Genomic DNA, 15,627 nt, shown 5'->3' with positions numbered 1-15,627 from the left:
ATGTTTGCTGTACGGCAACAAAGTTAACTCAACTTCTTTTCAGAGTGCTTCCTCCTCTTCTATCCATCACGCGGTCTACAGTAGCAATGCATGTTTTATATTCTATACAGTTCTACCATTATCCTGTCTATCTCTTGACAAAAGGACATAAAGAGACCAGAGAGGCGACAACATGATACGGAGCACACTGACAAAAACTTAGTTCACTGAAGCCCCTCCAAGGATTGAAATCATTTTCCTTTTGGGGCCTCATTTAATCTTCCAGTCGTCCACTTTTGGGTGCCGAGCCAGTGTTTGAAACCCACTTACGTACTGTATGAGGGCGACGGCCGTGGACTGCGAGGCCACTGGGTCTATCTGATAATTGACTGTCAAATAAAGGGCTGTTCCTCTCTGGAGTCCTCTCTGACACCCACATCAATCTGTCTTCACTTAGAGAAGGCCTAGCCCAGCCGCCCACCTCCCCTCCCTCCACCCTGCCATTCATCCATCCACCACTTCATCCCTCGCACCCCTCCCTCTTTCCTCTACACCCAATTATCCGTCCATCTATCTATCTATCTATTGGCCCTGACCATTTATCCCTCAGCCTCTCTCCCTCCTTCGCTCTATCCCATCAACACCACTTCTCTTGACGTGCTAACAGCTGTTTGACAGTAATGGCTCTAAAAGCAGAGCAGGGTGCCAGTCGATGTGTGTGTGTGTGTGTGTGTGTGTGTGTGTGTGTGTGTGTGTGTGTGTGTGTGTGTGTGTGTCCTTGAATGTGCGCATGTATAAGATAGCCAAGAGGCCTTGAGGCCTCAAGAGGCGTGCGCACACTGCCATCAGCAGCAACCGACGGCTCATACACACGTGCACAGACCTGCACGCTCAAATACAAACGCACACGCCTGCCAGTCAATATCAGGTGTACGTCTATTCAACCTCACAGCTGGCATGTCATTGCAAATACTATTTCTTAGCAGAAATGATGAAAAATGCACTCTCATATAAAAGCAAAAAAAAAAGAAAGAAAACTATTTATTGCACTATCAACATGCTGAACCCATCACTGTAATTGCACTCAGATGAAGGACTGAAAAACTGAAGTGTGTGTGCATGTGTGTGTAAAGGCAGTTTTTGGTCAGTGGAGGACTGTTTTGTACACAAGTCATCTCTCTGAATCCACAATGTCACACGCCAAGCTAACACTTAAATCAGAAACCCTTTATTAGCTGCAAAAAATTCAAAATATTTTTGTGACATTAAATTATGTTTACATCATTTTATGTATGCATGTGTGTGTGTGTTTGTGTGTGTGTCTGCATCTTTGCATGTGTGTGTTGGCGTGTTTACCCCCCAGTCATTTGTTCCTCCCCCTCCCCAAGCTGTGTATTGTGATGCTGTCATCTTGTTTGATGGATGGCAAACGATTACACGAAGCCTCGTCCTCTGGCTCATCATGTGCGCCATTAGATATGGATCCATACACACACAAACACTCTCTCTCTCTCTCACACACACACACACACACACACACACACACACAAAGACTCATAGTGATGTATTTGCTTGACTTCTCTACATGAGTATGTCTTATTCACGTTCTTTGCGTTTTTTGGTCAGTGATGCTCCCTTCCTTGCTCTTCATATAAATCACACACACTAATATACTGCCTGTGTTGACCTCTCCTCCTTAAAATCAAGACCATTTATCATTTCTGCAGTGCTAAAACTGTATAAATAAGGCTGCTTAAATGGGTGAGATCCATAAAATACTAAAAGGAAAAAAACAGAAAAGATTTTTTAAAAAAAAATGCAACCATAGTTACTGTACATGTTATATTTTTGGATTATTTAAGTCATCCTACTAACTTATGTGTTACAGGATACATTGGAAGGATGAATATTATTGGCAGGAATAATTCTGCATCATTTTTTTGGATTTACAACGTTAATTTGTGTTATTATTGCTTTCTCAGTGACAGCACTTGAACTATTATTTTATTTTATATATTTTCCAGTGTATCTTTAAGTTGCTATTTTATGTCATCTTAGCCTCAAATAAAGGTAAGAGTAACAATAGTTCCTATCTGCTATTGTTTGCAAGGACAGCTGTGAGTCTAATGGACTCAAGTTGTGCTAGAGTTAAGTAAACAGAAAAGCTGGATGTCCGCTGTCTTCCCGTATTGGTGTCAATTAAAGCAGACTGAAACAAGAGAATTGAAACTGCACACTCTGGAGAGCACTAGTTGTACAGCAAAGAAGGGTTACAAAAACAAGGAATTTAAAGGGACAAATACAGAATTGGAAAAATAAATAAGGTAAAACATAACTATACTGTCGAGTGTGGCTCATTCCCTTTCCTGTCCTCCCCTCTGCTCTATTTTCCATCCACTTCACCACCCTCTGATTAAATGTGTGCCCATTATGGGTAATCTGCTATCCACATTGTTGTTTTGAGTGTCGAGTGCTGCAGCACTCAGTTTCCTAGAACATGGTTTCAATGACATGCGACAATAAACAACGACAGAGAAAGAATATGACAGACAATGCCACTGTGTGTGTGTGAGTGTGTGTGTGTGTGTGTGTGTGTGTGTGTGTGTGTGTGTGTGCATATTTAAAAAAAAGAGGTGTGACACCTTCCTTCCTTCTGACCAAACTGGGATTTCATTTCAGATACCAGGCCTCTATAAAGCTACAACAGTGGAGTACAGCGCAGTGTGTGTTTGTAATGTAACGCCAGCAGTAAATTTATCTTAAAAAAACATGTAAGTCCGACACTGCTGAGACACAAGCAAATAAACTGAAAATTAAAATGATCTGAGTCAAAAGACCAGGAGCAGTAAAACACAACAGAAGAAAGAAAGATAAGAAAGAAAGTAAGAAAGAAAGAAAAGGCAAAAGACCTGGAAAAGGTGCTTAAAATTTTTTTTTGACGAAGTTTTAAATATGTAATCATGATTATTTATCTAAATCTCCTATTTTTTTGCACTTTGTAGAATCTTTTCCACTAAGTTGCTCATTACCTTTTTTTTGAAAGAAATCGCACCAATTTGCTCAGGATTCAAAGGTTTCAATACTTGTGAAAAGCAGCAAAAGAAAAGTGATGTTGCTTCAGGTTTCAAAGCTTTAAATGATGACAAAGGACAAATATTTCCATATCTATATTTTACTATTACAAATTGGAAATCAAGCATTTCCCTACTTGTAATACGCAAATGTGAAACAGTTGATTTGTCAAAATGGTTGGTTTTTTTCACTTATTAATCTTTCAGTTAATGATATGCCCCACGTGTTTTTTACTTCTTTCACATTTAACTTTTCTGAAACTCGTCGTATGAAAAGAGTCTGTTTCTAACTGTGAATTTTTAAGTGCTTTGTTGTGAAAGAGAATTTTCAAAGTTATTTTTTTTAAGAAAAAGTTAACAAAAAAGGAGAATATCTTTTTGTGGTTGAAAATGGCCACAAAGTTACTGAAATAAGGTATTTTTGTGGTACAAAAATGAATTGACCATTTAAGCCAAACCTACCATCTTCACCCATAAAAGCTGTGATGTGTTTTTATCCCCTAAAAATAACAACAAATGTGACGATAATGTATTACCAGCCTGTGTCTTTCATTGCAGCTTTGAACATGCAATAATACTTTTATAATATTTTATAATATTATTTTTCTGTTAGTGTGGGTAATTTTAAGCTTTGTTGTGGTTAGCAGAGTGAGGCAAAAAATGGCCAAAACAGCAAAGGAGTGAAATAAAAAGAAATTACAGCAAACCATCATTTGCAGATTATATAGATGGTAAATGTGTATACTGCTAGATAGGTGTGGACAAAAGTTTAAAAAAAAAAAAAAAAAGTCAAATGACACCTTTAAGCAGAGTTTGCCCTGTACGAATGAACTCGATCTGCAACAGAGACAAAAATAACTGCATAAAGCTTCTAGCTTCATTGAAAGAAACTTTAGGTATACACAAGAGTCTCAAGGACAAATTCATAATGAGGGTGTCATGACTTTTCTGCTTGTTTGACCTCTCTCTTCTGTCTCCTACCTAATAAAACACAGTGAAAAAAGACATTCTGCTGCATCAGGAGACATTGTTGGCGCCCCCGGTCGGTCATATAAGAAGATATGGCTGAACAGAATATGACTGCAGTGTCAAGGTAATGTTAAGAGTTTTAAAACTTACTTTTCTAAAGCTAAAAACTTTAATAGGAGGTACGTGTGGCTGGATAATATGTTTATCAATGAGCGTGAGGATAACTTGTAAGAGATTTTGTGCAAAATTTACAAAAAATGTGATTTTTTTTACAAAGAACTAACTGCATAAATGCATTTAATCATGCATTTTCATTTTTTAATTGGTAGAGGAGTTTTTTTTCTTGTTGCTTCTGTCTGTACCTTCTTAAATTTGGGCGATGTCTTTTTGGATTTCAGGATCATGCTGGAAATAAGTATTTTGTTTTATACATGCTATCCTTTGTTTTTTTTTGTTTGTTTGTTTTTGTATCTGATAATCAATCAATCAGTCAGTAGCTTATTTATATATCCAGCATTTGCATAATTTTCATGTTTTTGGAAATGTGCTATTTTTTCTTATAAATCTCAGTAAGAGAGTATTGATTTGCTATTTTTCAAATCAACATTAAATTCAGAACTAAATGTTTAAACAAAAGAGTTTATCTCTGGAGCGGTCTTCATTTTAAAACAATGCTTATTAAACTATAGAAATTGCATATCTAAAATAAGAATGTGGCTGTATCTACACAAGTCTTGATGTCCAATTCTGATTTGTCGCCTATATCTGATTCTTTTGACCACCTGCATACCTGCATCAAATCCAATATCTGCATTTACACCCGCTTAAACTGTGCTAATGCCTGAAAACAACGCCCCTCTGTAAACTGAAATGTCCTCATTAACCGAACTGACAATATCCAATTTCATGTGCTTTTTTTCCTGCTTACACGTTTAAGATACACATTCAATCTGTGCCACATGAGAAAGAGAGAAAAAATGGAATTGGGTCACTTGAACCATGTAGTTTAAATCCAGCCTATGTTAAATGCTAAAACAACAGAGACCTCTGTTTAGACCAACACATGATGGATGCTGTTTTACAATTTTTAGTCCTGGCGGATTTGTGTTGGCGACAGAATAACATACATTTCAGCTGGTCATCAAGGAATAAATCATTCCTTTTACTAACTTTCACCCTCTCCTCTCGCCTCTCCTCCTTATCAGCTCGAGACGACTCCTGATTTGTGATCAACACCTGGAGCTGGGAGCCGCCCTGCAGCGTCTTACCAGGAGGTTTAACAGCTCCACTGTCCCTTGTTCCTCTCCGTCCACTAATGTAGCTCTTAACACTCTCATCACCTCTCGCTATAACCCTCATTAGCTTATCAGAACAAGACAAAAGGGGACTATTAACACCGCCTAGCCCGCTTGGGGGCCAAGCTGTGGTGTCACATCTAGATAGCAGGTATTACTGTGTGAGTCTCCCCTTCCTCGTCCACTGATACAACTCTGTAAGCCTCTCATTGCCTTATCATCTTAAGACAATACCCCTCTGATTCCTCCCCTTCTACCTGAGAGTCGGCGTATTTACTGAGATATTCACTGGTCATCCATTACACGTGGCACCTGAGACTCAAACACGCGGCCGCCAAACTTCACCTTAACCCCTCTGGATCCTCATTACCTTATCTTGGGAAGACAAGGAAGAGCAGAGGTAGCTTTAGTTAGCTTAAGGTCTGACTGATTGACTTTTGCTAGCTTTTGGATTAGCTGTGCGGCTAGCGCAGCTCCCGCAGGCCAAGGTGAGGGCTGTCTTAATGTAGCAGCTTTGGGGCAGAAAGCTGCCTAATTTCAGCTTCTATCGCTTCTCGCAGGGCTTCCAGAGGCTTCCTGAGAGCCACAGTGAGCTGCAGCTAAGACAAAGTAGCGTGAGGTTAATCCCAGCTGTGAAGAAGTCAGACGGTCTTAGTGAATATTTAAATGAAAGGACCCGTACACACCTGTTTAAACCCTCTGTGTGGGGGGAACATACATTATTGCTACAGTAGGTTTTCTAACTGAAATGCAAACACACTAAATTGCAAAGTAGCTATGCAGTACGGTGTGCGTTTAAATTAAATCAGAATATATTTGTGGGGACAAGGAGCTTTGGAGGAAAACTTCAACAGAAACAAGCCGTGCCACAGTGACAGGAAATTATATTTTGATTTAGCCTTTAAATTGCTGGTAGTTTTGGTTGTAACACAATAAGTGGGCACCATGTCATGCATGTCTGCCAAGTCTCCTATTTTCATTGTGATTTTAGTGCATGTATTTTATCCAGTTTTTTTTTCTTAAGTAAAGCTTTGTTGATTTGTCGCAGAAATTGAAGTGAGAAATTGATCCTTTAGGCAAGTTTCCACATTAGATCTTTTACTGCTACCTGCACCACTCACTCTTTTGCAATGCAACTTGCCCAATAATTAGAGGAAACTAAGACAAAAAGAATAATGAAAATCATGAAATGAGATAAACATTATCACTGCATCGGACTGAACGATTCTCAAAACCTCTGGATGTGTCCCATCTGTATATAAAGTCACAAAATCAGAAAAACATATCAGAGAAACTAGAATTACCACCGTGCCTCTGCACTCCAGTTATAGTTTACATACTGAAAACATGGATGCTTCACACACATCTTCCCGCCCAGCAGCACAGAACATCTACACAATCAGCACACATTCAAGATTGGCACCCAAAATGAAAGTCACCAAATTCAGTGTCCGTCCAAATGTCTCTCCGTCTGTTTCTGAGATACAATGATGAGTACCGGCCAGAGAAGTGTTTTTACAGAACATTATAATGTCACAGTTGCCTTTTAACCTTTTGGATTTAAAATGTTAGCATGTTGTCATTATATCCTATTAGACATTATGTGAAATTTAAGCATATAAATTCTTGAGTAATTTTCAAAAACTTATTTTGTAAGGTCACTGTGACCTTTGACCACCAAATTCTAATCAGTTCATCCTTGAGTCCAAGCAGAAGTTTGAAAAAAAAAAGTCTCATGGTGTTCTTGATACTGCGTTTATAAGAATGAGACAGTCAAAATCACAGATCTTGATCTTTGACCTATGACCATCAAAACCTCATCAGTTCATCGTAGGGTCCAAGGGGACGTTTGTGTTAATTCCCATAAGACTCTCTTGATATATCACATTCACAAGAATGAGAGAAAAACAGAAAACATACTGCCTCCTTCCATGGCTATCATCGGTGCTGAGGCACAACAAACCCAACATTTTCCACTCAAAATCTAGACCAAGATATCTTAGACTGGAGATTTATATGTTAATACATGATCAAGTACTTCCGCATAGAAACAACTTGAAGAAACAGATGTAAGATGTACAATGTTAAATTATCAAATACTGTTAGCAGACTGACGCACCGAAACAAGAGGAAAAATTCCTACATCACGTATTTCAAAAATTTCAACGACTTCTAGCAAGGCATGGTTCTAAAAATACATAAACTTAGCAAATCTACTGAATGTGTTGCCCTATGTGATCCCTCATTTTGTATGTCAGTATTTCATACAGGTGTTTTTTTTTTAAATCTTTTTGTCTATGCTGTCAGACACCTGCACGTGTGAAAAATACAGGTTTTTATAAAGCTCTCAAAGTAATTAGCATTTCTGTCAGTCTGGAAGAAAATCTGGCATTTATGGCCTTTGATCATCTAAGTACATCATACTTAAAAAAACAGAAACAAATGTTAAGGAGAATGAGTTCAGTGCGACGTTAACAAACCAAACAAAGGACAAACGGTATTTCAGTTCTTGCGACAGGCTTTTAGACAACGGTCTATACACTCTGTGTGCAGAACCCTGCTTAACATTTACTGATTCAACATCGCTTTCAAATATGTCTTATTAGTGTAGACATGGTATTTATCGACAACACTGCAACAAAAACACAACACGTTTACATCTGCACCTCCATTACCATGCACATACTCAAATAACAACTGTACATCTCCCATCTTTTTATAGACATACTGTTCTCTCAATAATGACTAGCTACTAGCTGCTAATGACTGGCTATGCACAGCTAGAAGAGGAGCCTGACTGACAGATGCACACACACACACACAGGTGCAGTCTCACACACGCTTACAGATGAAATCAGCCCTCGGCCTCTCCTGTTCGATGAGCTGTAATTGGTGGTGAGACCCGACCATGTAGTCCTGAGAGGCGGGGGCCCGCTCACTACTTTAACGGCCCATTAGGGGTTATTAGAGGGTCCTCAGGGAGCTGTGCGGGTCACAACACATTGTTAAACTAGCAGAGATTAATAACCCGCGAGATTTAATAGAGAGGATGTCACTGCGGTCAGATTTAAAATATTATGTGACAGTTAAGAGGGTGAGACTATGACGAGAAGCATCTGGAATTTAATATTAAATATTTATTTTGCTTCCAGTCATACTTGATGTTAAGTTGTGCCATCACTGCATTGATGTCTGTCTGTCTTTGATATCTGTGCTGTTTAGGTATTCATGTTGCACTTTTTACTCAAGACATGTATTGCAAATTGTCTCTGATGTATAAGGATAAATGGTCTGTTGATGTTTGGTACCGGATGTTAACCTCTAGCAAAATGTTTCCCCATTACAACAATATTTGCGGTGGCTTATTGTAAATCTGTGCGGGCTTGTGGGAACTTGTGTGCAATACATAACTATCGAAAAGTACATCAAACTAATGTTTTTTCACAGACCAAGTTCATGTTCTGATTCAATAAATTACCTAAATGCAAGCACAGTGTGTTGGAATTTTGCTTCTTATTTTATAGAGTACAGGCAAAATAGTGCAATGCCAATACATGTACTTATATATATTTATATATATATATATACTGATACTTTATACTTTTATTCATATGTATTAGCATAATCTAAGTATTATTTTTGTTTCTTTTTATTTTACCTATTTTATTTATGTTTTACTTAATTTATTTCCTTTTATTTGTGGTCTTATTGCGTTTGTTGTTTTTGGGCTATTTGTTCGTATTATTTTATATTGACATTTTGTATCCTGCAACTTGCCTTTTTTGTCCTCTTGTTTTAATGTTAGCCTAACACTACCCTAGTTTCATCCTGCTTGTGTTTATGGCTTTCTGTTGCTCCATGTAATCCCATTTCTTCTTTTGCTTTGTTTGTCAAAGCACTTTGTAAACAATTTTTTAAAGTTCTACATAAATAAAGTTAGTATTATTAGTAGCAGTATTATATAACGTTGGATTAAATTAGAATGCAGTAGTTTTAATTGAAGAGATATAAGACTAGAGATTTTCATTTGATGATGTGTAAACTGTCCTTTAATTTTGCTTAACTAAAACTACAAGATTTTTGGTAAAATATTAAACAGTTAAAATACTATGAGGTCTGAAATACGATAGCATGTGATTGCAATTTGAAGAAACAAGAAAGTGAAAAGTCAGTGTATTCCTATCTTCACCCCTCTCCCACACACATGCACGCACGCACGCACACACACACACACACACACACACAGGCTACGCACAGCTAGAACACGCACGCACGCACACACACACACACACACACACACACACACACACACACACACACACACACACACACACACACACACACAGGCTATGCACAGCTAGAACACGCACGCACACACGCACACACGCACACACGCACACACGCACACACGCACACACGCACACACGCACACACCTGGGCTGGGGAGCGAGGGGTTGAGCAGTTTGTTGGTAACAATCAAAGCAGCGAAGCATGCCGTGTGACTAAGTGACTGTTACCCTGCAGGCGGACTGGGACTCTGCCTGTCAGTGTGTGGCAACACCAAGATAGCTCATTAGCCATTCTGTTCCAATTGAATTTTAACCAGCGTATTTGTTTCAGTGCAAATTCTGACATTTCAATATGCCAACAGAGAAATCAGCTTATTTCAGTGTGCCGTGTTTGTTTATTGTTCCCTGAAGAACAAACGCGGGGGAAGGAGGAAAAGTGTGAAACTTTACTGACAGGGTAACTGAGTCGCGTCGGGCAAAGCAAGATCGACTTTAACACGGTTTCTGCAGTGTTCACCAAATTAAATTAAAAACTTTAAAAGACCCTTTTACATACTACATAGAATCACATTTAGCACGGTTTTCACATAGTGGTCAAAGACAGCAAACCCTAAAATTATATAAGAAGGACGTGATTTTGACATTAATGATACATTTATGTTAGAACTTCCCAGCTGTATATTACAATAATTCATACTACTAGAAACAATGAGATCACACCAGACACTCTCCGACAATCTCCGACTTAAAACAAATGAGTACCAGGGGCATAAAGTGCGGTGGCAACAGCCCCTTCAAAACTTCCTAAACCCAACTTCAGGCCCCCTTGCTTGGATTATACCCAGTCTTAAACTCTGCCTTTGTTTTGATCTTAACTACACAGCTGTGATGTTTCATGACTGCATCTTGCACAGCTGTGCTGCAATCATATAAACACCCAGGAAATTATTCATAACCGCTTCTGTCATAGTTTCTACTGCAGTAGGCGTCACCAGGACCACATTTTTGCCATGAGGAAACACACACAAATACACACACTAATGACAAAGTGAAAACCATACCAGCCGTCACAACGTTGTGGCTGGTAAACATAACTAATCCTTTAATACAACATGGACGCAAAAAAACGGCAGAAGTTTGGCGAATGCATCGACAAATTAAAAAACAATTTCAGGTCTTGCCAAAATTGAAATTATGGGTAGTTCAAGCATTAGCTACAGGTTAAATGGCACTATCAGTACTCGATACTTTTATCTCTTATCTCTTATTCTCCCACATTCTTACCTGCATCTTGTTTAATCTGTATATCTTTGATTTTTTTCTGGTATGTCTTCGATTTTTGTATTTAAAACCTGTACATTTTTTCTTCTTCTTTGATACATGCCTATTTGTGCACTTTTGTATATTTTATATTTTGTATATATTGATATTTTATATATTTTTTCTGTACACACGGCTGCTGTTAATTTCCCACAAGTGGGACAAATAAACGTGTCTAAGTCTAAGTCTAAGTCTAAAACCTGAGCAAATTGGTTTGGCTTTTTTCAAAAACATGGGTAGAAAGTAGAGAGCAACTCACAAAACAAGGCCCAAAAATTAGCAGGAAATGAGTTTGTTTTTGTTTGTTTGTTGTTTTTTTTTTAAAGTAAAGGAAAATTGCCTGAAAAATAAGCAAAAATACAAAGTAAATAAAAAAAACAAACAACAAACATGAAAATTAACCAAAAAAAATCTTAAAGTGAGAAAAAAAAGTTACGTTTTTTTCTGTTAACATAATTTTAAATATATGGTGATAATAATTATACATATAGTTTTCCCTAAAATTTTTTACAAATTTTCCTCTTTCTTTTAAACTTATTTTCAGGTCATTTTTTTTGTCACCTTTTACTAATTTGTGTCCCAACCCAACAAGAAAACTGATGGTGATCAAGGTTTCAAGGGGATAAGGGGTAAAAAGGGAAAAAAAATATTTGTATTGTTCTGTTCACAGCCAATTACAGCAAGTGTTCTTTGATTTAATACAACATGTGATGGCCTACTACCCTAGCAACTGCAGTCTGTGGTGTGCTGAAGTTGAGCACGAGTTGACAGTTTAGCATGCCGGGATGCTGCCCAAACTTTCAAAAGTATGGGGGCAGTTAACACAACTGAATGCTTCCACTCCTGTGATGAGTATGAAATAAAGTAGGGAAAAAAATGGTATAAAAATAAGTACTTCATTGGTAGGGGTATCACTTAAGCAGTTGTTTTAAGTCACCTGAAGTGAAGTTGAAGTTCAGTTACTTTAAGTAATTGTGTAGCATTAAGATGAAGATCTGTTGCCATGGTTACCCACTGTATAATACTGTATATCTTGCACACTGATATAATGTGGTTGAACTGTTCACCAGTACTGTGTCCATCACTCTTCCTTGTCCACACATTCAGTACTCCTCATATAACACACACTCCTTAGTTTACTCCATAGTCCTCATATAACACACACTCCTTAGTTTACTCTATAGTGTGCAAGACGTGACTAATTTTTGGAGCAATCAAAAGTGTTGCACTGCGTTGCAGGACTGGAAGCTAAAACATAGCGTCCATGCCACAGATGCCCATTGTGCATCCCACTTACAATTTGTATAGCTCACATCTCACCTTGTGCACTGGAACCAGCTAAACAACACAGAAGCATACTGAAGTGATTACATCACCTAAAGAGAAATCATGAATGTCCTCCACACGTACATAATGGAATAAAAGGCTTGAAAAGTAAGCAGTAGTGCTACTCAGTACCCAGATCTTTAAGTTATGCCAAAGTAGCCACTAGGGCTGATCAAACATAAAGAAACAATAATCAAACATTATTCATTTTACATCAGCTTTGGTTGTTCTTATTCTAAGCAAAAGAAACTTAAAATTAAATTAAACTTGGCAATAGCTTTTTGACTCCTACTTGGTCTCATCTGACATCTGTTAGCAGCAGTCCAGCACAACTGACCACATTTGATACACTAGCAAGATTTTGAAAAAAATAGACTGGCATCTGGAACAGTTTTAAAGTGTGTCACATATGTTAAAGGGAACTGGCCTACATCAAAAATCTTGTTTCTGCGACCAACATGTTTAAAAAGTGGCGAACTGTCACATTATTTTAGGTGCAACCATAGCAAATCAATGTTTCAATAAAGTCTGTTTTATGTACTCATCTTATATTGCCTAGTATTATTGCATAGTATATGCATGCAGTTACTTTTCACATTGAAAGTTAAAGGCTGCCCATAAGGAGAATGCTAACTTAAACAACAGTTTCAAATATTGCGTTAACTCCAGTGGATGGGGAAGTCCACACCACAACTATAACAATGGCAAATGACATTGTTGGGATCCGTTTCAGAGCAATTTTATGAGTGACAGCAACTCATCAACATTCAGTTTCCTAAGCTGCTGACACAGCTGCAACAGGCAGCAAGTGCTTGGTGTCACTATTTAACATATCACTCAGTTTGGAAGCTCGTTGTTGTCACCTTATACTTGTGAAGTGGGCACATTTCCTGATAAACATCTCGAAATCTTACATTCACAATAAAATTCAATTACACATAATATCCTTAAATAATAAACCCTCTATACGCCTATAGATTCATTTCACTGTTGACAGGCCTGTTCACCATCAAATCGCTCTGAAAGTTAACTTGTGTTACATATTATCTGTAACAATGATATTATTTGAGATTAAGTACAAGGATTTGAAGCAGTGTCACTATAAACAATGTACTTTTGTCAACAGCAACGATAAAAAAACAAAAAACTCAGTTTTGATGGACAAAAGGTAGACACAGGAGGATTAATTTTGTGATAAAATGTTGTCATTTACTTTTTGGATGTGCCTACTTGATGTTATCTATACAACCCCAGTAGGAAGTGCCTGCTGTATTTGAACTGGCTGCACTGAGCTACTGTGTGCTAAGATAATTGTTTGGCCATCACAGTTCACTGCAGCTTCACGGATAATGTGTCAAAGCGGTATTAAATTGTTTACGTTACGATTAAAAAAAAGACTTCAAACTAAAATTCAGCCAAGAAATAAAAAGAAAAACACTTCTATACCTGTCTAATGTATCACTATTTATAGTCATGTAAATTCTAGACTCAATCCAAAGATACATATGAGGAGTAAGATGGTAAAACATATAGCAAGTTTTCACCTCTACTGTATAATGTTTTTTTTTCCTTCCTTCCTTACTTTGCCAATGACTTCATCCTAACAACAACATTACAGTCTGTCATGAGCTGCTTTCATTTGACAACTTTTAAGATACTTTTTTTTATGTCATTTTAAATTGTCTAACAAACGTCAGAAAACATGCGGCAAATTAAAATCTATACTGTAATTTCACTCCGTTTCATCACGCGTGCATACTGCACATGGAGTCACAATAAGTTTGTTTTCATCTATTTCACGACTATTTTAAAACAGAGAATATAAAAAGATATGCAATGCAATCAACACTGAAACAGCATGATGTGGCATCTTTGCCAAGTCTGAACTAAATATACTGCATTTGGTTGTTTAACTTGGGTAAAACAAGATTTCCACCTCCAGCTGTAACTATCAAATACAATCTCACAGACAATAGTTCAACTGTTGCACCAAAATCTCTGAATTTAAGAAAAACAAAACAAGCTATATACAAAAAGACAGGTATGAAGAGGTTTTCTTGCAATGCAGAATAGGTTTTAAGTTAAACACTACCAAGCGAGAAGAGCATAATAACTATGAACTCACATACAAGACAACAAACTTAATTAATTTCAATCACACTATCAGCTATAAAAACAAGAGTGCAGGCAACAACGCAGCTTTAATTCAGGCACTTCAGATGGCACACGTGTCAAGAGACACACAATAAGTCAGGAGGAAAGAAGCAATGGCTGCGTTAGAGTTACACACAAAAACAACTGAGGAAAGGTGGAACAGACACACAGATAGTGAGAAAGAGGGAAAGATGGAGAAGAAGAACGAAGCATTATCTGTCATAGAAATTACTCACCAGCCTTTGCAGCGCAGGTAAGAGCCCATTCACTGTAAACCAGGAACTAATCTGTAGGCCAGAGACAGCGGACATTTCAGTGCCACTTTAATGACATGCAATTATGAACAATTTCATCATTTTAACTTCAAGATGGAGTGCTACTAATAACGACACTCTGCCACTTTAGCATGTAAGCAATTATGATGGCTTTGACTCCATCTCAGGTGTGCTGGGTAAATGTTTTTACAGGCGTCATGCAGCATCTGTTTAGTATGTTTTATAAGTTCAATTTAAGTTCACTTTGCACAAATAGAGATTTACTGGTATTCCACATGGTCAGACCTGTAATAATCCACGACAGCAGCCTGCCCAGGTGTCACTCAGGTAATAATCCAGCAGATCCATGCAGGTAAAGCGTCCCTCAGCAGTCAGGTGCTCCACTCCAAGACCTCCACGCGGAGGGACGGAGGATGAAAACAGTCCGCATCCTGCCCCCTCGTAATCCTTCAGCACAATGATCTCCCGGCAGGATGTTTCATGTCCTCCTCTGCATCTTCATCTCCCCTGCACGGAGGTGTTGCGCCACTTGAGCGTAGGGCTGGCCGGACGCACCTGCGACAGGACAACAGGTAAGAGGGGATCAGCAGCCGTCAGTGGCGGTGAGACCATTCTTTCATCCCTCTTCTCTCCTCAGCATCGACAACTCTGTCTGTTCCTCGGAGTGTCTCTGCCAAGAGTAGCCGGGCACAGCCGTCCTGTTTTGCCGCTCTTTGCCAAACACACAAACACACACACATACACAGAGGAGAGTGTTGTGGTTTTTTTTTTTCTTTTTTTCAGCAGCCGAGCTAACCCTGAGCCGGGGCCCGGTCTGCCTTTGAGATGCTCTCTAGCCCACAAACACAAGACGGCTTTCATTATCTTGCCCGTCGCAGCGCAAGGCCTAGCTTCTAAAAGCTACTGATTTCTTTCTTCCCTTAGCCCCCTGCACAAAGGGAGGGCATTT

At 38.4% G+C, this 15,627-nt stretch overlaps 1 protein-coding gene across 10 annotated transcripts in view; it reads right to left on the bottom strand.

Moving 5' to 3' along the window:
- LOC121941133 (uncharacterized) overlaps positions 1-15,627 on the bottom strand; it is a 213,990-nt gene that overhangs the window by 178,589 nt on the left and 19,774 nt on the right. For all 10 annotated transcript variants that reach the window (XM_088077472.1, XM_088077478.1, XM_088077475.1 and 7 more), the window contains 2 exons: positions 14,964-15,233; positions 14,640-14,690 (listed from right to left, as the gene is read on the bottom strand). In XM_088077472.1, coding sequence (XP_087933598.1) covers positions 14,640-14,668 — 29 coding nt within the window. In that variant the 5' untranslated portion in view covers positions 14,669-14,690; positions 14,964-15,233. The remainder of the gene's footprint in view (positions 1-14,639; positions 14,691-14,963; positions 15,234-15,627) is intronic.

This window comes from Plectropomus leopardus, chromosome 5 (assembly GCF_026936395.1).
Source record: "Plectropomus leopardus strain MGB_pleo_1.0 chromosome 5, ASM2693639v1, whole genome shotgun sequence".
Classification (NCBI taxonomy): domain Eukaryota; kingdom Metazoa; phylum Chordata; class Actinopteri; order Perciformes; family Serranidae; genus Plectropomus; species Plectropomus leopardus.
The sequence above is the reverse complement of the archived record's forward strand: the minus strand, read 5'-3'. Positions and strand labels throughout refer to the sequence as shown.